This window comes from Onychomys torridus, chromosome 4, assembly GCF_903995425.1.
Source record: "Onychomys torridus chromosome 4, mOncTor1.1, whole genome shotgun sequence".
Lineage (NCBI taxonomy): Eukaryota > Metazoa > Chordata > Mammalia > Rodentia > Cricetidae > Onychomys > Onychomys torridus.
This window is the reverse complement of record NC_050446.1, coordinates 150,216,691-150,241,842: the sequence shown is the minus strand read 5'-3', so window position 1 is coordinate 150,241,842 and position 25,152 is coordinate 150,216,691. Positions and strand designations below refer to the sequence as shown.

The window sequence follows — 25,152 nt, the reverse complement described above, 5'->3', positions numbered from 1 at the left end:
TGGGATTAAAGGCATGCGCCATCATTCTGGCCCTATTCCAATAAAAATTTTGTCAGTGGTTCGATGTTTACATATTTTAAAAAATATTTCTGCTACAACCTCATAACATCTCAGGTAGATCTTTCCACAAAAGTGTAATTGACAGAGGTTTGAAATATGGACCATATGGTCCATCTGAGGATATCATTTACTCCATCCTATTTTGCTACTAACCACATAATGTGGCTTCTTCTTTCTTCAAGTAAATATCTTGCTCAAATGGTTAGCTGTGTATGAGAAATATTAATAAATCTAGGTGTTTGGCTTACTCAAAAAAAAATGTTTTTAAGTTCCAAAGCTGGTTCGTGGGGAAAGGTTGATCAGTGGTAACTAAGTCATAGTTAGAGATGAGTAAGGGTTCTGGTTACTGAAGAGAAGGGTGGCTATAGGTGAAAATCGTGTCTATGTATTTCAAAAAACTAAAGAATAGGACTTAAAGTTTCAAAATGAAACAGTTAAATGTTTGAGAAATCAGGGATGTTAAACCCAATGTAAATATGATCTATTGATATGTCACATGGTAATATTCATATGTACATTTTATGTATCAGTTAAAATAAACTGTTTTAAATTGTAAAGTAAATTAAATCATAAATAAAGCTGCTGCTCCTGTATTACTCCTGCCTTTGGGTGAAGACCATAAAAGTATATGAGTTTCAATTCACAGCATGGAAGCACACCATCACAGAGCATTTTCCCATTGCTCTTGCTTCTTGTGAACAACCTAAGCTATAGATCAAGCAGAAGTTACCTCCTTCAGTTAGTGACATGGAAAAGGATGAGAACGGCTGAATGGCTCCCCTGATCGATCAGTTCAGGTTCAGTCAAAGCCAATAGTAGGTCATGCTTTACAGTGTTTTAAAGTCCAAATTCTTGCATTTTTTTTTATTTTCCTTTCAGTTTTTGTTTGAAGTAAGGTCATAATTTGTAATCTAGGTTGACCTGAAACTTACTATGTATCCCAGGCTGGCCTTGAACTTTCAACAGTCCTCTTGCCTCAGTCTCCTGAGTGCTGGGATTCCCAGTGTGCACCACCATGCCCAGATCAAATGTGTACCATTTTTATACATATCATTTTTTATTTTATTCAAGAAGTGTGATATCCAGAAGTGGGCAGGGTAGATCCTCAGTGAAGCAGATAGCTTAGGCTAGCTTCCTACCAAGCCAGGAAACATGGGTGTGGAGGCTCAACAATTTCAGATATGCAGAGAAAATGAAGATGAGAATTAAATTCAGGCACAGAATAGTTTTAAAGGATGGTTACTGATGTTCAGTAGCATAATTCAATCTCTACTAAGTTCTTGCAGCCAGAATATGATGACCATGCAATGCTTGGAAGGGTGTCTTTGTAGGGTGGGAATGTATCTAATAAGATCTGAGAATTCTGGCCATGAAGTGTTTCTTATTCCCATAACTTGTAACCCTGTATCCTAGTTCTTATCACATAAATCATTTTTAGACACAAGGATATGAAGTTACCAAACAAATGTTCCTAAGCAAGAGATTATAAATAACTAACAGTGAATCTGGAAGGCTGGGGTCAGCTGGATCTGGCCTCAGCACTGAATGATTCCTGGTCCTCTCATGAGCATAATAGAGCTGTCGCATCACATGAACCAGACCACATGCTATCTCTCTGTAGCTAATAGGTATTAAGTGTTGATAAACTGGCCCAAGCAGATAGGGGAGTTTTTCCTGAATATAAATACAGTCTCCTCCAAGCTAAACCTTCTTGTGTGATATTTGTAGGAATATTTTAAAAAAACAACTCTACAAAAATGCCTTATCTCCTAAATATTTTCATTTATAAGCTTGTTCCTGAACGTTCCATTTTAAACAGGCTAACAACCTCTAATTAGAACTAATTAGTATTTAGTGTAATAAAAATCCATCACTGTCAGCAGTAAGAATTCCCAAATGACAAGTTTACCAGAGTCACAGTCCTAGTGAGTCAGGCAAGCATACTGCCTACATCCTAAGGAGCCAATGACTCAAGACAGAGTGTCCCTCCACTCGGACCAATAAATAACTTTCCCCCAATCATCAAGTCATTCTTAAAGACTTTCATCCACTACAACTTGTACTGCAAAGAATGGGTGATGCCAGGCCATCATCATCTTCAGTACTACTTACAATAACTTAAGGCAGGAGGTGGAGAATGGGTGCAGGTGCTGAGGAAATGAGACTGGTCCTGAGTTAACTGTTGTCAAAGCTAAGAGATGGAAACGTGAGAGTTTGCTCCACTTGTATACACCTTCTCTATTCTGGTATTTGTCAGACCTTTGTCCTTATGTCCAATATCTAAGTGAAATAATTTAAAAGTAGGAAGGTTTTATTTGGGCTCACAGGTGTGGAGACTTTGGTCCATGGGCCCTGAGAGAGGCAGAATATCATGGTGACAAGAGTTTAGCTGAGCAGAAGCAGCTTTCCTCATGGCTAACAGGAAGCAGAGACAAGAAGAAGCCAGGAAACATCTAGTCCCCAAGTGTAAGTCCTACCTCCTCCAGGTAGACCTCACCTCCCAGTTTCTTTCATCACCCTCAAGACAAAATGATGCCAGCTGGCGAATAAGCCTTCATTCAACACATAAGCCTGTTGGGAACATTTCCTGTCCCAACCATAACATTACAATGAGAGATAAACTTCAAATGCAGAAGGCATAGAAACAGGCAATGAATAGACCTAGGAGTTGAGTTGGGTGCTCTTGAAAGCATTAGTTTTGTTATGCAAACTTCTGAGGAGCTTGCCACATCATATGAGGGAGGAAAGTGCATGCATGAATCCCCACAACCCGGACTGAATCCAAGGCTAAAATAACACAACAAGCTAACATACATTGAACTAAACTTACTATCTCTAAGGCAGTCTTAATGCTTTGTAGGTGTTAATTTAATTCATTATCATAAGTCTCTGAATTACCAGAATGATCCCTAAGCATATAGCTTACACCATTTGTACAAGATTGCACAGTTAATAGATGCCAGAGAGGGGCTCATTGGTCTAAGACTTGAATGAAGACCATAAGTAGAGTTGGAAGTAGGAGCAAAGAAGATGAAAGAAAAAGAGATATAGAATGCATTCAAGAAGTGCCCTGGACATGTGGTCCAGAAGTAAGAGACAGTACAGGGAGCAGTATCCTAAGAAGGGTGCATGGAGGGGGAGAGATAGGCTGCTAAGAGGAAGAAGAGGACAGACTTTGTGGGTGGGTAAGAAACTGAGCCAGGGTCACAGATGAGGGTCTCTATCCCATTGAACCCAAAGAATGTTGTCACCCAGAGACAGGAGCCTCAAGCTCAGCACCTGCCCTTGGCCAGTACAAGATCTGTATTGTCCCCCCAATACCTCATGCCAGCTTTGTACCTGTACCACCACAGGGACATGCCACTGCCTCTTTAGGTGTCTTTTTCTGGACACAGTCATAAAATCTGCTGTGCCACCTCCATTCAGGCTCTGTGGTGTCTTAAGCAATTCTCATCACAGCATGCACCAAGTCTCCAATAAAGCTGCCTGCTGCTGGCCCAGAAGGAGCATGCTGCTATTGATTCCAGCAAGGCTACCTGCCACAGAGGCTAGTTAGATCCCAGGAGCAATTGCTGCATGGGAATCAGCAGCGGCAGGAGCCATCTATCCCAAGAACCCATTACTGGGGAAAGAGGAAAATACAACAAAGGACCCTCAAGCGAGCAACTGAAATGTAGTCCTTGAACGAAAAACCACATTCAAAGCAGCATGTGCCCCCCAGGTTTTCCCAACCATTTTAAAGCATGCTATCCAAGCCTCTGTTCTTACCAATTAACCTGTTTTTCTTCTAGTGTGCATTTCTGATAGAATATATTTAAAACTCCAAGCCAAGGACTACGTATGAAAACAAGGTTCATACGTATGCAGCACTACTTTCAATATGTGAGAATATCCTGCCCTATGCTTGACTGCATTTTTTAGTATATTCATCCTGTTGTGGACCATTCAGTCGCTATATACAGTATTTGAGCTCCAGGGATATATCTGAAACACAGTTGAAAATTTTGGCAAGTATTACTTTTCTTCTAGCTTGCAATCAGAGAATGACATTTGGCCCAACAAAATAATAACCCAAATTACAAAAAAAAAAGTAGAAAATATTACACATTTAATGGGTACCAATAATGTGCAGATATAATTGCTTTGCTGGGAGGCCTCGGGATCTAACAACAGTTCTTTTCCTGGCTGGCATTCAGTCAACACTGATTAGCTGGTTGATGGATGGGTAGCCTACCTTATCAGGCACGCTGTTGAGTGGCCTTGACATCTGTCCATTTTTAGAGCTGCCTGTTATTCACAGGTTGGCAGCACACATTTGGTCAGTACTCTTGCACCTCACTCAGCTTTAAGAGAGTGTCTGGTGATGTGCTGTGGATATGTATTCCATTACTGTGTGGTTGTCCATAAAAACCTCTCTTGCATAGCATGTCTTTGACAGGCACTGACCACGGAAATGTCATCCCTGCAAGTGGTGATATTTATGGGGCAGGGAGAATGCTGAACATTCTATTAAGCCCTAGAGAGGAAGAGATTCTGCACTAGACACAATTCCTGGCCATGAAAATTCACTATAAATTCAAGAAGAGAGAAGACGTTTATTACTCAGATAGCTAAAGTCAAGGGAAGACAGATGTAGGCTGAGAACCATTCATATCTATGGGAGCTACTCTGATTGATAATATAGTTAAAACTTCAAATATGAAAGATTTTCAGTGTGTTGGGTTTTTTCCTTAGTAGATGTTGTATTTCATTTTAAAGAACTCTATGCAACAGGTCATGGAAGAACATGTGAGGGAAATGTCCCTCTCTGGCTTGCTCCTGCCACACTGATGTAAACTTAGACTTTACCCTGGTGATGCTTAACAGCTTAGGAAGAGATGAACATCTTTTTCTTATGTCTTTATAGACTCATCTTCAAGTCATCTCCTGGATAATAGCATTCAAACCATTTTCAAAGATGTAATCAAACTCTTGTGTTCATGTGAGCACTGAGGCAACCTAGCAGGTGGCTATTAGCTTAGCATCCACTCTATATCCAAGCCAGAGCTTAGTAACACCCAGCTCAGTTCCATTTTCTTAGTCATTTACAGTTCTTGAGCAATAATATCACAATCTCTAGTCCTCTACCTAGATTTCATAAATGTCCATCATTTATTTATGTTTCCTCTTCAGCTAAAGAAATAGACATAAGACAAATGTCTTTAAGGGTTAGGCAGAAGATTATAAAGATTGTAAAATACCTGTACACTGGTATAATCATCTCTGCTTTGAAAGCTAATTTTGTACATGTTCACACAGGGTTTTTATGGTCTTCAAGTGACAATAATCTTTTTCTCAAGAGAGAAGAAATGTACCCAGCTATGTCAGACAAATGCAATATTCTACAAAATGTTTGGTGTGGGGTTGGTGATGCCCAAATCAGTTTCTGTGGTATAGAATAAATTAATTATCTTGCCTTGAAGGTTTGCCTTGGGCAATGGAGACATGTAATGTAGTGTACTTGATACAGAGCCTCAGTGGAAGTACATGTTGTGAATTTCGATAAAAGGATTTCTACAGAAGTGTATAGCAGGAATCTTAACAGGTCTTATTAATAAAATCAAACCCAGGGCCAGGTATTAGGGTGAATGCTGGAAGATCAGAGAAACAGAACAAGCCACAGCTTTCTCACCTCGCCAATTCCTCAGCTGATCCTGTTTCCTCAGACTGGAAGCCTCTGAGTCCTCATCCAAATGAATCTCAGCCGAACTGCTGCTCAAAAGCCTAAAAGCATAACCAGGCTCTATCTAGTTCCTGGTTCTCATGCCTTATCTACCTTTCTGCTTTCTGCCATCACTTCCTGGTATTAAAGGCTCACTTCCTGGGATTAAAGGTGTGAGTCACTGTGCCTCGCTGTTTCCGTGTGGCTTCAAACTCACAGAGATCTGAATAGATCTCTGCCTCCCAAGTGATAGGATTAAAGGTGTGTGTGCCACCATTTTCTGGCCTCTATATCTAGTGGCTGTTCTGTCCTCTGACCTCAGATAAACTTATTAAGATGCACAATACATTGGGGGCACACAATATATCACCACAGAAGTGAGGACCATTTGGGTCCAAAGTAGGAGAATGGCTACCAAAGGTGCAAGTGAAGAGCCTCACTACTCATTACCCAGACACCCACTCTGTCACCTGAACTTCTAGGGAAAAAAAAGGAGATCACACACAACACAAGTTTAAACTTTCTGTGTTTGTGTTACTGGTGGAAAGGGGAGTTCAAGAAAACCTTTCCTTGTGTGTGAGACATATGATTGATTGCAAAACTGAAAAGTCTTAGAAAATACAGCTTTAGAAAGATGAAGAGGTTCCCTCACTTCTACAAAATAAAACAGACCCAGGCTTCACCAAAAGCAACTCGACAGGCCCTACAAATCACCAGTCCATCTAGTGTATTCATGCTCAGCTATTCTAATAAGCCTACCCATACAGCTCAGTGGACTAAACCAGCAAGCATGGCTCATGCCAAGCTAGTTAGACATTCTCTACATTGAAGCTATTATATGCCTGATCCTGGAATTTCCATCTCCAGCAACATGGATGAAAAGCCTGCAGCTGGCTGTCCTGGAACTCTAGCTGTTAGAACAAAAGGAGAGTAGAGGACAAAAAGGTTGCATAGAAACTACCAATGCTGCCTTAATGAATAAATCTGCCTTCTCCTCCATAGTCTGTGAATCTAGGGCCTGGATGTGATACTCACAACCAAAGAATCAACTAAAGCAAACCATAGGACCAAAAACTAGGAAATAGAGCCAATGGCGTGGGGGAGAGGGGTTAAAATGGGAAGGATCAGATCAAAATTCTGTAACCCAAAATTCCAAATGCCTGGGGAAACACACACACACATAACAAAATTAAAATTAGACATGGCCCTCAGCTGCAGACGTAACCATGGCCCCAGGTGGCAGCACATATCACCCAGACCAGCACGGTCCCAGCAGCAGCATGGCCCTTAGACACCAATTTAGACCCAGGTAGCTGACCTGACTCCGGTCATCCACACAGACTTCAGTGGTAACTGAAGCCATGGACACTGGCCCTGGCTGCTGCAGAGCCATGGACCCAGAACAAAATTCAAAACCATACATGGCCCTCAGCTACAGCTCAGGCCTGGACATCATCATGGCCCCAGGTGGCAGCATAAGCCACCCAGATAGGCTTGGCCCCAGTGGTGGCAGAGCCCTTGGACACCAACATGGCCACAGGTGGTGGCCCAGACCCAGTCACCCCTGTGGCCTTTGGTGGCAACATGGGCCATGGACATTAACAGCTGAGGTAGGACCATGGACCCAGACATGGCCATCAGCAACAGCCTAAGCCAGAAGGTCACAATGACCCCATGTGGCAGCACAGGCCACCCAGATCAGCATGACACAGCTGCAGCATGGCTCTTGGACACTAACATGGCCTCAGGAGGCAGGCCAGACCCCAGGCATCCCCATGGCCATTAAGAATAGTATCAAAATTACAGGCTTACAACCACCTATAAGTTTCAGGGAATTTGGCATCCATAGGTTTCTACACTTCTAATATACACACTTAGGCACACATGTATATTTTAAGAGGTAAAAAAAAAAACAAAACAGAATATAGAGACAGAACCCACATAGAAATACATTTATGACATGGTTGGGACTGCAATAAAAAATGAATGATAGCGTGGTAGCATTCAATAATTGGTGTTTGCTACTAGTGTGAGGAAAACTAGGCATCCATCCTACATCTTGAGCACAAATAGAGTCTTAAATATGTATGAGCCTTTTAGAATTAGATGTAGGATATATCTCTATATCCTGACATCAGATGGTCTTCTTAAACAAGACTCTAAGCCATAAAGGAAAAAAAACTGATAAACCTAAAATATCAAATTTTCAAAAATTTGTTTAACAAAAGTGATAGTAAATAAAGTTGGAAGCCAAGCCACAAACTAAAAGGCATATGGAACAAATTGTCTTTAAAAAAGGAGTAATATTCAATATTCATAAAGAACAGCTATAAATAAGTTTAACAGAAGATGAATGTCTTGATAGGAAAAAATGGTATCAAGGCTGTGAACAGGCAACAGAAGAGAAACCATGACAAAACTAAGCATATGAAAATACAGCCTTGCTCATAATGATGAAAATGTAAATGGAAGCAATAAGATTCCATTTCATACTAACAAGATGGACATGATGGTAAAATTTGACAACATTAAGTGTTAACACTCCCCCACCATGCACAAAACAATTTATAACCACACCATCCGTGTTCATTCCTATATGAGTACCCCAGAAAAACTCTCCCACATGGGCATAAGAAAGTAATATACAAGAATTTTCTTTTTCAAATGATGTGTAATAGTCAAGAAAATCAAATACCTATCTGTAAGACAAATTGCTAAACAGTCTTACTAATAAAAACCCAGAGCCAGATATTGGGGTGAAAGCTGAGAGATCAGGGAATCAGGACAAGCCACAGCCAACCTCACCTCACCAACTCCTCCGCTTCCAAAGAGACCTACTTCCTGTATACCCATGCCTATATGCCTTTCTGTTCTGCGTCTCACTTCCTCTTCTGCCCAGTACATCACTTCCTGTCTGTCTGTACAGACCTACAGACCTCTATGGTTAGTGCTGGGATTAAAGGCGTGTGCAACCATACCTGGCTCTGTTCCCAGTGTGGCCTTGAACTCACAGAGATCTGGATGGATCTCTGCCTCCCAAATGCTAGGATTAAAGGTGTGTGCTACCATTGCCTGACTTCTATGTTTAATATAGTGACTGGCTTTTTCCTCTGATATTCAGATAAGCTTTATTAGGGTGCACAATATATTAAGGGACACAATATATCACCACACCTACCATTAGACTATGGGTAAATAATTTACAACATATTATAAGTGGACTACTGCTCAATATCAAAAATAGTCAAATCATGAATTTCCAAGGAGGCAAAGAAGGAAGGATGTTGGAAAGGCTTCCATCACATGTACAAAGATTTAAAAACTCTGCAGTCTGGAAAATATTTAGCTGTTAGGCTTATATGGTGGCCTTATAAGAGACATTGTTCATCAAAACTGTTATAATGCTTAAAATATTTCATAAATTAAAATATCTAGATGCTCTGTAGCCCAGCCAGTTGATAAATAAAATTAAGCAACTCACTTTGTCTGCACAGTTCTGATAGTTGCAAATAGATGATAGCAAGAGCAAGAATAAAATCAGAAGTTTGGAAGTAGAGATTTGAGTTGAATTGTGGTTGTGCCTCTTAATTGAGAAGCGACCCAATGGTTCTATTCCTCTCTATTTAAAATGGAGAAAATAACAGACCTTTTTGAGGGCTAAATATGATAACTTATATAGAGTTTTTAGCATAGTCCCAAGCCCATAGTCTGCACCAATGTTGGGGAAAGAATCATTGCTGGCATCCAGCCTAGTTTATGTTACATTATGCCTTCAGTGTAGTGTGTTTAGAGACAGATGTTTGATGCTGTGCATGATGACTTATATCTGTAGTCTTGCATTTGGGAGGCCCAGAATTAGATAAAGCCAATCTGGACTACAAAGTGAGTTCCTGTGGGAGCCCACAAAGATTGTACCTTGTGGTTTCACTCAAGGTCAGAGAGTCAGAGTTTATGTTGCTCCCCAAGGCTGCATGATAGGGTCCAAAAGCATGGTTACCAGGTGTCTTATATAAGATGCTTTGCCATGGGGTGTGTTTATCAGGTGTTTTGAAGGGTCTACACTTGGTTATACATTGTGCTTTGATCTTGAAAGGGGGAGGTCTTTTGCTTCTCCCCTTGTTAGTTACCCTAAGTGGACCCTAACTTGTCCCTCTAGCCTGTTTTATGCATTTTTTGTTTGTGTATTACTACAGTAATGCTGTGTAACAAATCACCTTCAGCTTAAAATAATAAGCACCGTTGTTCTACACAAGGCATGCATTTGTCTGTTCTCATTCATTCTACAGTATACACAAATTTCAGTATATCACATTGCTCTCAGTGAATACATGCAATTCTATCTGTCATGTAGATGAACAGTCTTATTAAATGAGAAACACAGAGCCAATTGCAGAGTTAAAAGCCCAAGCGGTCAGAGCAGTAGCTGAGAGCCAAGACTTAAAACCGCCTTTCTTACCTTTGGTTGTCCTTTGGTTCATCCTGCAGCGCCACTGTCATTTTAAAATTGATTCATTAACTTAATTTTTGAGAAGTGCAGAAAATATTCCTAGCATTACCTCACTAGTAAAAAAAGGAAAGTGCAAATTAAACAATAAGACATCATCCACATTAATCGGTTTTGCAAAAATGGGCAAGCAAGTGTTTGCTATGATAAAATACCCTGGCAAGAGCAACTTAAGGAAGAAGGGATTATTCTGGCTCACAGTTCCAGAAAGATGTAGTCCATCATGGCAGCAGGTAGGCAGGGCAGAGTGGCAGACACAGGAGGCTGGCTGGCCACGTTGCATCTACACTGATAAAGCAGAGAGTGAACCAGAAGTGTGGTCACCCCATAACCTCCTTCCTCCAAGAGTTCCACAGCCTTCCCAAACAGTGCCACCAGCTGGGGACCAAGTGTTTAATCTGTGTGCCTACTGGGAACATTTCACACTCAAACCCCAACATTCCACCCTGGTCCTCAGGGGCTTAGGACTTCTATCACTTTCCTTTGATGAAAGCAAGTCGCAAGACCAGATCAGATTCAAAGTTGGGGGAAATACACTTCATGTTCTCACGGGAAGAGCAGGAGCATCACATTGCCATGGTTGTGACCAGGAATGTGGTAGATAATTCAGATTGGCAAAGCAACATGCCCATGATCTTGGCCACTTGCCCACATTGATCTTCACCAGAAGGCCAGCCAAGTGGTAGGTATTTTTCCCTTGCCTTCTGAAATTCTTGAGACAGTAAACTGGCCAACTGAAAATGAACTCGGAAAGATTTTCCTGAAGTGTTGGGGAGTAAGAACATCTGTGTCATGAGCACACTGTGTCATAAAAATAGACAAGTTTCGCCGGGCGGTGGTGCACGCCTTTAATCCCAGCACTCGGGAGGCAGAGGCAGGAGGATCTCTGTGAGTTTGAGGCCAGCCTGGGCTACCAAAGGAGTTCCAGGAAAGGCACAAGGCTACACAGAGAAACCCTGTGTTGAAAAAAAAAAAAAAAAGACAAGTTTGTGGTTTTCTCCAGTGTCAGAATGTATTGAGCAACAACTTCACAAGCTGCATCTGTCTCTTTGGCAGCAATCTGACACCTTTGCCAAGTCTTTCTGATTCCCCTTAGTAACTGGTCATTTGTAGACACAAACTCCTTTTTCAGGGAGGTTTACAAAACAGGGTTTCTCAGTGTACCTCTGGCTGTCCTGGAACTCATCATGTAGACCAGGCTAGCCTCGAATGCATTGAGATCCTCCTGCCTCTGCCTCCTGAACACTAGGATTAAAGGTGTGAACCATCACTACCTAGCCTACAGATTCTTTTCCTCTTTTTTTATTTTTATTTATTTTCATTTCATGTGCACTGGTGTTTTGCTTGCATGTGTGTCTGTGTGAGGGTGTCTGGTACCCTGAAACTGGAGTTATAGACAGTTGTGCACTGTCATGTGGGTGCTGGAAATTGAAGCTGGGTCCTCTGGAAGAAAAGCCAGTGCTCTTAACTGCTGAGCCATCTCTCCAGCCCCAGATACTTTTATTCCCATCTTAATCACTAATATTAATTTTCAGATTACATAATACACATAACACTATAGATAGACAGACAGATGGATAAATAGTGATAGATGGATAGATGATAGATAGATAGATAGATAGATAGATAGATAGATAGATAGATAGACAGACAGACTGACAGATGATGGATCCAGAATCAAAGGGCAAAAGCAGACTTAAAGGAGCTCAAAGAGATGTAACTGGAGACAGAGGGAGGAGGCTGATAGATGCAGAGTCTCTGTGGGAGTTAGGTACCAAAACTGTTGGGGGAATTGCAGATGCAACACAGTGTTGAGCCCTAGGGTTAAGTCAAGCTGTAAAGGTGAGGTGTAGGACCAAGGAGGCCATGCAGCAAATGTACAGGACAGAGTCCACACATAGATGATATATTCTGATGACTCTCTTCCCACAACTTTTCTCCCTCTGATCCCTATCAACAACTCCCCTTCAACTCTACTAGTCCCTTTACCAAATTCTTGGCTTTTAGTTTTCTTTTGTGACCCTGGTTTAACCGGGGCCATCTCTATGACCATTGGATTGGAATTACCCATTGGCTCTTAGTTGAGCCACCAGTGGGTGTATAACTGAATCTATCCATAGCAAATAGTTCTGCAGACAGGGTTAGAGACCCTTAGCCCCTCTTCAATCTGTGTCTGGCTACTGATAAGCCCAGTGCAAGCATCCCCATCGGCTATGAGTTCATGATTTCAAGGGCTGTGTCTTATCCTGAAGATGGTATTTCATGGCCCTTCCCCCCCATCTTTCAGCTCTTACATTATCTCCACCCCTCCTCTGCAATCTTCCCTGAACTTTAGAGGGGATAGAGTAAATATCTTGTTTTTCTTATCACTGAAAAAGAGGTTTCTCTGATTAAGGGTGATTTAAAAGGCAGTCTGGTATATATACTCACTCATAAGTGGATTCTAGATATAAAGCAAAGAACAATCAGACTGCAACCCACAGAACCATGGAGGCTATATATATAGCATGGGGGACCCTAGGATGACTGTGGCTTATAATAAATTAATTAAAATTTAAAGGTAGTCTGATACTATGGCAGTTTAGCTTAACAACAGTATTCAGTTTTCTACTGCTATCCTCAGGGCCTATGGTCTCTCCCGGCATGGAGTTTTGTCCAGGTTTCTAGTATCAGATATAGATTCCTTCCTGCAGAGAGGGCCTCAAATCCAATCCGAGAGCAATTGGTTACCCCATTACAGTAATGTCACCATTGCACAAGTGAGCACCTCTTGCATGGTGGGTTGCAGAGGGTTCACAGGCAGGAAAGACCATTGATGCCTTTTCTCCTCCCGCATCCTGCACAGTATCTTTCAAGACTGTGAAAGCTAGCCAGTGTGGAGGAAGCTTCTAGCTCAGTTCCACCTTGACTTCTCTATATTGAGCAGCCAAGGTGTATGGTATCTTCAGCAATAAGGTCTTATCATCTAGTTGTAGCGGGGAGCTAAGAGGACTATCAGGAGCCTGTACTGTTGGGGGAGTGGCCTTTGGATTCTCTGTGACCATCAGCTCCTAAGGAGTTCTCTGACTCCTGGCACAGGAGTTTGTGTTTAACAGCCTATGTCTTCTGGGAACAGCCATGCAAGGTGTCTCCCTTTAAATTCTTTTTTAATATAAATATCACATTTTTAATTTAGTACAAGGTAGTAGATGTCATACATTGTTTTCATATCCCCTTCATCTTGGTTAATTTCCATCCTCTTGTCTCCCCCATCCTCCCACCCTTTAAACCTTCCTACCCCAACTATTCCCCCCTCTCTACTTTTATATTACCTATTTTCTACCAACCCCTCTCTTCAGGCAGCCCCTCTCAGTAACCTCTTTCTAATGTCCTGGTTTCTAAAGATACTCCAAGTTAAGCACACAAAATTACAATTTAGAAGCTAGGGTCCACATATGAAGAAGAACATGCAGTGTTTGTCTTTCTGTATCTGAGTTAATTCACTCAATATAATTGTTTCCAGATCTATCCATTTACCTGAAATTTTCATAATTTTATTTTTCCTCACAGCTTAATAGAATCCCATAGTGTATAAAACATGGAGAATGGTACATAAAATCCATAGTAGCACATTTTCATTCTCCATCTATCAGTTGATGGACATATAGACTGATTTCATTTCTTGGCTATTATGAACTAAGCAGCAGATAACATGAACAAGCCAGCATCTCTGCAACAATGTGTACAGTCCTTTGGGTATATGGAGTTGACTCGTGTGGTCACAGGATAGTTCTACTTAGAGCTTTTTGAGGACTCTCCACACTGTGTTTCTGCAGTGACCACATCAGTTGGTATTACCACCAGCAGTCAACAAGGGTTATCCTTTCCTGACAGCCTTACCAGCATTTGTTATTATTTGATTTCCTGATGATTGCCATTCTGACAGAGATGAGATGGAATCTCAAAGTTGTTTTAAACTGCATCTCCCTGATAGCTAATAATATTGAACACTTCTTTTTTATTGAGAATTTTGTATATGTATATAATATTCAAAATTCCTCCACTCCAATTCCTTCCCTAAGTACCCTGTCACTATTCAGTCCCAATACCATCCCAATACCATGAGTTATTATTATTATTATTATTATTATTATTATTATTGTTGTTGTTATTTGATATTTGTGTCCACCTGGTGCTGCCAGTATGTGCATGGGGCCATCTCCTAGAGCATGGGTAGCTTCTTTTTTTTGGTTTTTTCGAGAGGTGGTTTCTCTGTGTAGCTTTGCGCCTTTTCTGGAACTCACTCTGTAGACCAGGCTGGCCTCGAACTCACAGAGATCCGCCTGGCTCTGCCTCCTGAGTGCTGGGATTAAAGGCGTGCGTCACCACCGCCCAGCACATGGGTAGCTTCTTAGAGACTGCTTCCTTAAAGAAATGGACTTTCTCTCTCTCAGAAGTCATCACCTGCCAATAGCTCCTCAGCCAGGGGTGGAACTTCATGGCTGCCCCATCCACTCTATGCTGAGATTGTTTTCTGGTTTGAACTAGCTGTCACAATCTTTGTGAGTTCATATATGTATCTTCCTGTTGCATCTAGGAAGCACTGCTTTCTTTTTTGTTTTTATTTTTTAATATTTATTTATTTATTTATTATGTATACAGTGTTCTGTCTGCATATGTACCTGCATACCAGAAGAGGGCACCAGATCTCAATATGGATGGTTGTGAGCCACCATGTTGTTTCTGGGATTGAACTCAGGATCTCTGGAAGAGCAGTCAGTACTCTTAACCACTGAGCCATCTCTGCAGCCCCAAAACACTGCTTTCTTAAAGTTGCCCACTATCTCTGGCTCCTACTATCTTTCTACATGAATCTTAGTACCTTTTCATGTAGATCATTGAGCTTTGAGGAGAGAGGTATGATAGCTACATCTCATTTGGGGATGATCACATCTGCACATTGGCCAATTGTGGGTTCTGTGCAGATTGCTATCTACTGCAAGAAGCTTCTGAACTCATCTGATGAAGGATGAGTGATCCACTGATCTATGAGTAGCAATAGATCATTAGGAATTGTTTAATTGCTACATCCATTGTGTCTTAGTGACTTTTCTATTACTGTGTTGAGACACCATGACTAAGGCAACTTATAGAAGAAAATTTATTGGGGGGTTACAGTTCAGAGGGTGAGTCCATGACCACCATGGTGGGGAGCATGGCAACAGGTAAGCAGGCATGGTGCTGGGGCAGTGAATGAGAGCTTACATTTAATTCACAAGCAAGAGGCAGAAAAAGAGGGAGAGAGAAGGAGGAGGAAGAGGAGGAAGAGGGGAGAGAGAGAGAGAGAAATGAGAATGGTTGGGCTTTTAAAACCTCTAAGCCCATCCCCAGTGACACACCTCTTCCAAAAATTCCACACCTCCTAATCCTTCCCAAACAGTCCCACCAACTGGAGACCAAGTATTCATGAACCTGTGGAAGCCATACTCATTCAAAATACCACACAAATCATAGTAGGTTTTCTCCTACTACTATTTTCCCATGACCTATCTAGCCACAGGTTTTCAGCCTCGTTTACAGGGTCAAGTAAGATGGGTTCCATTTTATGAAGCAGTATTTAAATCCAATTAAAAAAAAAAAAGTAGTTGGTTACTCCCATAACATTCATGCCACTATTATACCAGTGGGTATATCTTGCAGGCAAGTCATTGTTATAGTTTTCAGGGTTCACAGCTGGATGAGTCTGATGATTTCTTTTCTCCTCTGGTGGCATGTATGGCACCTTCCAGCACCATGAAAGCTAGCTAGTATGGACAAAGCTTTCAGCTGAATACCAGCTAGATTTGTCCATGCTCCATGACTCAAGTATATACTCCACAGTGTCTGTAAAGATCAAAGTGGAAAAAATGGAACATGAAAGATTAAAAGGGGTGAGGAACGGGAAGTCAGGGTAGGGAATTAGGGAGGGATAACTAACACTAAAAGCCTTTTGAAAAACTCATATAGAAACATATTACTGTAGAAGCTTCCTAATATGTACATGTATAAAAAGTTTAAATGGGATTTAATTATGATGGGGGTACAATACCTCAAGTAGATACCATATGCTACCAAATAAAACTCCAGTACCAGGAATAGGCTACCTCTTTTTGAGTTGTTGGCCAATGGGGTCACACAGACGCCCCCCAAAAAATTATAGGTTATTACCAGTCCTATTGGTTACCTCCAGAATTTGACAAGTAAAACCCTGCTTCTTCAGACTTTTAAGGTTTTCAATATAGAATCCTACCTTCTTGGTTAGGTTAACTTAGAGTTTGGTTTGTTGCTGCTGCTGTTATTGCTGTTGTTATTGTTGTTGTTGTTGTTGTTACTGTTGTTGTTTTGGCTTTTAGGATTGTTTCCCTATTTTTCTCTCTCTCTGTGTTTGTCATTGGTGTCTAAAAAAAAGCTATTGGATTTTGCATTCCAATTTTGTATCCTGCTACTTTGCTAGATTTTTATTTATTGGTTCAGAGTTTCCTGGTAGCATTCTTTAGGGTCTTTTATGTCTAGAGTCATGGCTGACCTGTAAACAGGGGCTCTTTAACTTCTTCTTTTCCAAAATACTGCCAAAACGTGCTTTCTTGTTTCTGTGTCAAAGTGGAAAGCTAGTTTAATGAAGGTCAAGTGACCATCACTCCATGATTGGTAGGCAACATCTCACCCCTGTATGTTGAAATACCCTTGGAAGTAACTACCACCCATGGATCTTCATCCTTCCAAAGAATGCAAGCTAACCAGCCACCAGCCATCACACAAGGAAACCTGTGTGCTTTCGACTGGAAGATACTTCAAATTTTAAAGTAAAAACCAGTTGTCACAGTTAATAATGCTCTCAGAAACCTCTTTATAATAGAAACAACCTAAGGTCAGGAAGGTCACTGGACAGAGTGGGGGAGAATAGAAGGGAACTTCAGAGTGGACCAATTGAAAATTGGATGGGCCACTGGTGGGCTCAACCTCAGCTGAACCGGTAAGACTAAGCTGTTCCCAGAAGACAGAACTGAAGAAATCCTCTACAAATGCTTTTGACCATTTGTCTGACTTGTCTCTCTCTGTTTTCCCCACAGCCATGGAACTAGGTGTGCAGGGGAAGTTTCTGCTGCGGCCAGCAACAATATCTGTGGAGTCGGCGTAGCATACAACTCCAAGGTGGCAGGTGAGCCAGCCCTGCCAGAGACAGGCACCATGCTGGGCAGCCTGCACTCAGAGCTGTCACATTCTGATCTCCAATCTTGCAAGGCCCAGCAAAATTATCCCACTGGGCGGGAACTCTGAGACCCACAGGTGGAGCAAACATGGGGAAGACATTTAATTTTAACCTGCACACAATATACTTTCAATATTCTTAACCATATGATACTGAGAAATAGGCAGATTACAAGCCCATAGCTCAAATGTGAATGGATTTTCATAATTGTAAACGTCCATGTAAACCAACAAAATCCAACCAGACCCCAAAACCCTCATCCTCATGACCCTGTCCCCAGGTATTACCCATACTTACTCAAGAGTAACCACAATCTTGTTTTCTGACAGCAAAAAAAACCCCGAACACTTCTGGTATTTAACTTTATATTAATGCAAAGTCACTACCTGTTTGTTGTTGTTGTTGTTGTTTCTTTTTTTTAAAGTTTTTAATGCTTTTTTTTTTTTGAAGTACACATTGGGATGTTTTTTTTAATTTTTTTATTATGTGTTTTAATTTTACATAGCAGCCATGGGTTCCCCTGTCTTCCCCCCTCCCGCCCCCACCCTCACCTTCCCCCCAGCCCCTCCCCTCCATTCCCATCTCCTCCAGGACCAAGACACCCCTGGGGATTCATTTAAACCTGTTGGATTCAGAACAGGCAGGTCCAGTCCCCTCCTTCCAGGCTGAGCATGTGTCCTTGTGTAAGCCCAAGGTTCCAAACAGCCAGCTCATGCACTAAGGACAGGTCCTGGTCCCACAGTCAATGCTTGGCCTAGCTTAGGCATGTTTCTGGCTAGCTCTTTCAACTTAAATTAACCTGTTTCTCTTTATCTACCTTTTGCCTCGGGGCTTATTACCTTTGTTACTTCTTCATATCTTAGTTCCACTGCTTCTCTAGTCTAGCTGGCGGGCAGCTGCCTGGCTTCTTGCCCCAGGCATGTCCCTTGCTCTCTCCTCCTTCTCTCATTTCTTGCCTTCTTTTTGAGCCTAGATTTCTCCTCCTATTTACTCTGTCTGCCAGCCCTGCCTATCCTTTCTCTGCCTAGCTATTGGTCATTCAGCTTTTTATTAGACCAGTTAGGTGCCTTAGGCAGGCAAAGTGAAACACATGCAACATATCTTTACACAATTAAATACACATTCTTACATCATTAAACAAATACAGCATAAACCAAAGTAATACACCTTTCCACAGTTAAAGTAACATCCTGCAGCATAAACAAATATAACATATCACAAAGTTGCTACTTTATTATGTCAGTGTCGATAGCATTTTATTGAGAATCAAATATATTCTCTAGAACATAAGGAGGTGTGTGAGGATTACTTTCAAAGATGCTGGGTGGCCTTGAAACTATTTTGTATAATCCATAACTTCTTTAAGGAGACATGATCCACTTGGCATCTTTTATGAAGCCTCACTGGATCCAATATTTTATACTTTTCTCTTTATAAGGGTTTTAGGAATGGGAGCAGAAAGACAATGGAGACTTAGAGAGAAAGATAGACAGGCACACAGACAGACAGACAAACTCAGAAGTTTTCAACAATATGCCCCAAAATGGAATGTTTCCTGGTTGTTCTAAGTTTTGGGTCAAACTGGTTCTTAATTCATTCAAGCTTAGTCACCTAATCTTGTTTTTCTTTCTTTTTAAAGATTTTCTTGATGATTTTTCCTAGCAATTTATTGAACTGTAAGCCTGCTTTGCACTGACACATTTCTAGAGGCCTGAATAAAGCAAATGGACACTCGACAAACCCACCCTTAGCTATTTTCAGAGTGCTTGCAGAAACACCTGCCTGAATTGGGTGCAGAATTTCACAAAAGAATATGTCTGGAGGGCTGGAGGCTGGCTCCATTGATAAAGTGCTTGCCTGAGCTTGATTTTCAGAACCTACAAAAAACTTAACAAGCATTATGAACCACAGCAACAACTAGCATGCCATGATAATCCTAAGAGAACAAATTTGAGAGGGAAAAATATTGTACTCATTCAGGCTGACAATTCTGAAAGCTGTCGTGTGTGTGTGTGTGTGTGTGTGTGTGTGTGTGTGTGTGTGTGTGTGAGTGTGTGTGTGTGTGTGTGTGTGTGTGTGTGTGTGTGTGTGTGTGTGTGTGTGTGTGTGTGTGTGTGTGTGTGTGTATGTGTGTGTTTCACTGAAAATGAACCAAACTCTTGCAGAGAATTTTTCTTAAGGAACTTTCTGTGCTATGGAGGGCTAAAGCACCACCTGGTGATCAGCTGAGATAATTGCCAGTCTGTGGCATTCTGGAGATGTTCCATGCCAGGTTAGGGAGGCACTGGTCAGACCACTTGGTGGGTTGATTCAAGCTGTCTTGAAAAGAAGAAAGAACATGTTTGTCATGGTTTAGTAGCACACACCTGTAATCCCAGTACACAAGAGGCTGAATCAGAAGCATCTTGAGAAAGAACCCAACTTATATTACTTAATGAAATTATGAAATAGAAAATTAATCTTCTAATGGGGAGAAAAGTGACCATTAAGCACCTCTTCATTTGCTTCCTGCCTGTCCAGCTCTTCAGTTCATAGACTTTGCTCATGTTTCCTGTTGGTGTTCAAGTACTCTTGGTAGGTCATAAATAATTGACCTGTGTTTGTTTAAATCAGTGCAAACTTTGACACAAAGCCACCAGTCCATCTAGAATCTACTTTTGTAGATGTAGTGCTAAGTCAATGAGCAGTCCTGTTTTTTCTCCAAACAGAAGCCAGTGTTCCCAACACCATCTGTATAATAACCAACCCCCACTTACAGTCATATGCATATTGTGTGTTGTATATTAACTTCCCATACACATATGAATCAATCTCTGGGTAAATGCAACTAGGTAAAAACCTCATAAAATATGAATTAGAAAGTATGGCTAGGATTGGATGCTACCCTTGAGGATATATCTTCCCCACTTAGGCCACTCAGGCTCAACTAGTCTCTTCTGGAATCAGTCTCACAGACACATCCAAAATGATGCTTTGACAATTCCCAAGGTATTCATTCATCAAGCAAGTTGACACCTAAAGTCATCTGTGTCATGCACGGCCATTTGATCACTGTTTCTCCCTTAGGGACCACAGTCTCCACAAAGTCAGGGTCTGTCTGTTTGATCCCACATTAGCACTTGCAGAATTCAGTTCAGACTCCAGCTCACAAACCCTATCTTCTGAATATGAGGAAAGAATTAAAAAGAAAGGGAGGGAAGGCAGAGGAAGGGAGTCAATGAATAAGCCCACTAAGATACCAATGATCACTTAATGAAAGAATGGGTAGATGAGTAGAGTTGAGAGACTGGGGATATAAAGGCACAAAGTCAGTGGAATGTCAACCAAGGAAGTAAAAGATGCCCTCCTACCAGAGCCATGAACCTTTGCTACTTTGCCTGTATCATATTAGTTCCCAACAACCAGGAGCATTCTCCAGACCCTCCCAGCTCATTGCTTCTCAAATACACTATAGGGATGTTTGGGGACCGGACATCAGTAGGAACTGCCCAGGGTACAACAGAGACACCAGTCTAGTTTGCACGGTGCCCTGGCACCCTCCAGGCAGAACAGAGTGCAAGACCATCCACCAACATCCCCTGGCATTCAGGTGTTGAAAATACAGTGTGTGACTTTTTCTAGGTTCTCATTCTCAAAATCTCAAAATATTGGGACCCAAAAAGACTCTAAAAGTGTAAGTATCCATGGACACTTGCATAATGGCAATTATAAAACTAATAATACAAATCAACATATTGCCTCTCTGTCAGGCACAATGCAAAACTCTTGACTCATTTAATGCCTTCTGCAATTTTATCGCATTATTATATCTCTAACTGACACATGTTGCGGGTAAAATTTAAATACAGGGACCACATCTTGGTAAACTGTGAGCTCATTTTGCACCTGGTGTCCCTGCTTAGGACACTCCAGCTCTGCTGATGTAGCTGAATCAGGATGGAACTGCAAGCCTCTGTGACTGGAAACCAACTCCCTCTCCTTCGTTTCTCCCACTCAGGGGCACATACGACCCTTAGAAATCCCCTTAAAGGGAGACCTTCGAAGCTGGGCACTCTCCGGTTTCTGACATTTAAGGAAATGGTTGTTGCAACTTCTTCTCTACACAGCCAGGGAAGGAGGGAGGAAGAATTGGCTCCTTAACAGTAATTTTCCAACATGGAGACTGGTGTCCCAGGCTTATTGTTACAGTCTGGAAGTTTTAATCATTTCAAAAGATATCTGATTGTTTAATTACTGATATTCCCTTAACCATTTCTTTAATTGTATGAATTTTAAAAAGAAAGACCAATTTTATTTACTTTGAAAATGTCTTTCTTGGGAGTGGTTATGTAAGAAGAAAACCCAAATATTTTCTTATTTTTAATTTTCTCTCTTAAACCATATGGGTTGGGCTTGAGAGACAGTTCAGAAGATGAACATGTTTGTCACGCAATCCTGTTAACCTGTGTTCAGTCCCCAGAACCCAGAGGGGAAGAGGGAAACTGACTCCTGAAAGTTGCCCTCTGACCTCCACATGCATGTCATGACATGTATATACACACATACATATATCACACATGCAGACATCATACACGCATACACACATGTACACACTGAAAAGGGAAGATTGAGAAAAACTGAAATTTAAAATCTATCAGTCCTAAGTAAGTAAATACACAAAAACAAAAAACCCTTCCCAATAACATCACCTGCTGGTTTGACATCCTAACCCTGCTGAACACTCCAGGTCACGCCCCGCCTTTGGGGATCTGCTGCCTCCTGCCTTCGGTCCACTTGTGAACTCCGTGGTTGTTGTGCAGGAGGACCCACAGTGACGAGCAATGAGCCACCTCCCTCATAGCAGCTCCAACACAGGGTCAGGGAGCAAGACAACACGACTTAATCATTTTCACTCAGAGCAGAGTAAAGCAGGACCGCAGACAGCGCGAGGGCTCCCCTGTTAGTTCCACGCCGTCTTGGGCTTCCCAGGGCGACCCAAAGCGGAACAGACCCGCGTGGGATTCAGACATAGCTGCCTTCCTTTTCGAATCAGAGCAGATGGGTTTGCACAGGAGAACAGGAGATGAGATCGCCTTTATCTGATCTTTCCACCTTAAAAAATAAATAAATAAACGAGGAGACAGACATGCTTATCAAAATATCTCATGGCAGGCCACGACGGTGTTCGATTTTAGTGTTAATTAAAAACCAAAGGTAATTTTTTTATTGAGAAAAATTTTCGTCTCAATCAAAGATCCCCCCCTCCTCCCGCCCTTCCAGCCTCCTCCTCCCAATACATCCCCCATTCCCTCCTAGAAGAAGGTAAGGCCTGGCATGGGCAAGTACAACCAAAGGTAATTATAACAAAGATTTTTCAAAGACTATGAAAACCATACTGCTGATCACATAACATGGAATCTCTCCGTCCGCAAATGAATCACTTTCTTATGATCATCACTGCTATTGGCCTGTAACTTATGTAACACTCAGTCAGTTTATATATTTCATATCTGGGTGGTTGTTGTTGCTGTTTTTTCCCTTGAGCAAACCAGCTAAAATCACCATAAGCATCATGACTCTAAAACCTGGGTGAGCATGAACTTACTCCTTAGCCTCCGGGGCTGAGATTCCTGAGCACAGAAGGTGCCAATCATCGGTCCTGAGGCCCCAGGGTGATCTCTAATGAGAGCACACCTCTGGTGGCAGGAGAAGAACCAAAAGGGTTCTGCTGAAATCCATTGCACCCTCACAGCCCCGGGCACCAGGCCCATCATGGTGCCCGTGTGACTGTTAAGGAGACATACAGACCTATGTGGGGGATGGAAATGCCAGCTATGCAGATCATGTCATGTCAACCAGTAGAGCATCTTACATGTGAAGACACTGACTCGCATCTCTTTTCCTGTCTCCCACTACCCGTCCAGAGCTCCCAGGGCATCTGGGAGCACAGGGGAGGGGGGGCCTCCCTAAAAACCTTCAGATCACCCTGAGCCTGTGTCTTGGTCACTAATAGTGCTGTCATTTGCAAAATTAATAATGTATCTCATTCAATTCACGCATGCCTCAGTCCTCCTGAGGTTAGCATGATTAAAAGAAATGCCAGGAGCCTGGCCCCGGGAATATGAATGGGTCCAGCTCTCAGTGTGTGACCACCCCTGCCTCCCTCAGTGCTAAAGTAGTCAGATGAATGAACGAGTGCACATCAGCACTTGGGTTCCTGTTCAGCACAAAGACTCATGATAGGATGAAGAAGGAGCCAGAGTTGCAAAGAGGAAGAGGGTTGGAAGGGCAGCCATCTGCCCCACAGACTCTGACAAACCCAGGGCTGCCATCAGACAGCTGATGGGACAGGCAAGGCCTACTTTGGCCATCGTTAAGCATCCCTCGCCTTTCTTCTTTTTGAGGTTGACTGCGCAAGCCTGGGTGGGTCATTAGTACCAGACAAATTCAAAAGCATGTGAGCTTTCTCCTTAAAACAAGAGAACGTTGGCCTCTCGGTTTATTTACCACCCACAAAGCACAAACAATTTCACTTAAGATTTTTTCTGGTCAGTTTATTCTGTAGCTCAGTGGTCTCTATGTTAAATTGTTGCTGGCTTGCTAGGGATCGAACAGAGGATCGTGTATATGCTAAGCAAGCACTCCATCACTGAGCTACATCTACTTTTTTTTAACATTTGTTTTGGAACAAGATCTCAATTAGTAGCCCATTCTGGCCTTGAACTACAGTCTTCCTACCTTAACCCCCTGAGTTGCTTCTCTTGGAGGTGAGCTGCTCAGGCCTGAGTGTCTAGCACTAAGCGAATCTGAAAGCACTTGAGCTTTCTCCTTAAAGCAAGAAAATTACAGGCATGCACCACTGTGTTTGGCTACATTTCTTAAGTAAATAGAATAGACATAGGTCCATGCAAAAATGTACTTTTAAACTTTCTTAAAAATGCAACTTCTAATAAGTTCAGACCCATTCTTAATCTAAATGAGCTTCGTCCCAAAGAAAAGATATCAATTCATAATTGAATGTTAGTTGGCATAAATGAGTGACCTGACTTAGGGGTTAAGGCAGAGGCAGAGGGATTAATGGCCATCTATGGCCTTTATTGCTTGTTCTTCTGAACCTGTTATTTCTGTTGGAGAAGAAAATCAACTACAGGAAGTAATAACATCAGACAAAGACATTCATTCTTAGGAATCCATCAATCTGGAGGTAAATGCCCATGTTCAGCATCATGCTGAGCCCAGGGACAGAAGTAAACACAGTAAGGCACCCAGATGCCTTGCTGTCTGGTAGGACATGAAGCACTGCTAACCCTGGGATTGGCTAACAGGGTTCTGGGAGAAACTTTGACCCAAGCATGGGGAGTGGCTTTCACATCACTAAAGAGGGAAGAGAGAATGCATAGCCTTTTAAAGTAAGGATAGGCCTTAAGAAACAAAAGAATATCTTGTCAGCTCCTCCTGCCCTAGAAGAACCTGGGTGGCCTTTATTTAAATCAATTTTCACATCACAAAAGAGAATGATTTTTAAGAAATAATATCCTTACATAATGATGTCCTTTGACCACAAGTCTTTTCCTATGACTTCATAGGGACTAAGAATGGAGTGTCTGTATCCAGATTTTGGCTGGACACAGCCTAGACCCTTCACTTCATAATCCGTGTATTGGCTCCACTTCTGTTGCT

The 25,152-nt window shown here is 41.9% G+C and overlaps 1 protein-coding gene across 2 annotated transcripts in view; it reads left to right on the top strand.

The window, feature by feature from the left end:
• Pcsk2 (proprotein convertase subtilisin/kexin type 2) overlaps positions 1-25,152 on the top strand; it is a 260,763-nt gene that overhangs the window by 205,199 nt on the left and 30,412 nt on the right. For both annotated transcript variants that reach the window (XM_036184115.1, XM_036184116.1), the window contains exon 7: positions 17,354-17,442. In XM_036184115.1, coding sequence (XP_036040008.1) covers positions 17,354-17,442 — 89 coding nt within the window. The remainder of the gene's footprint in view (positions 1-17,353; positions 17,443-25,152) is intronic.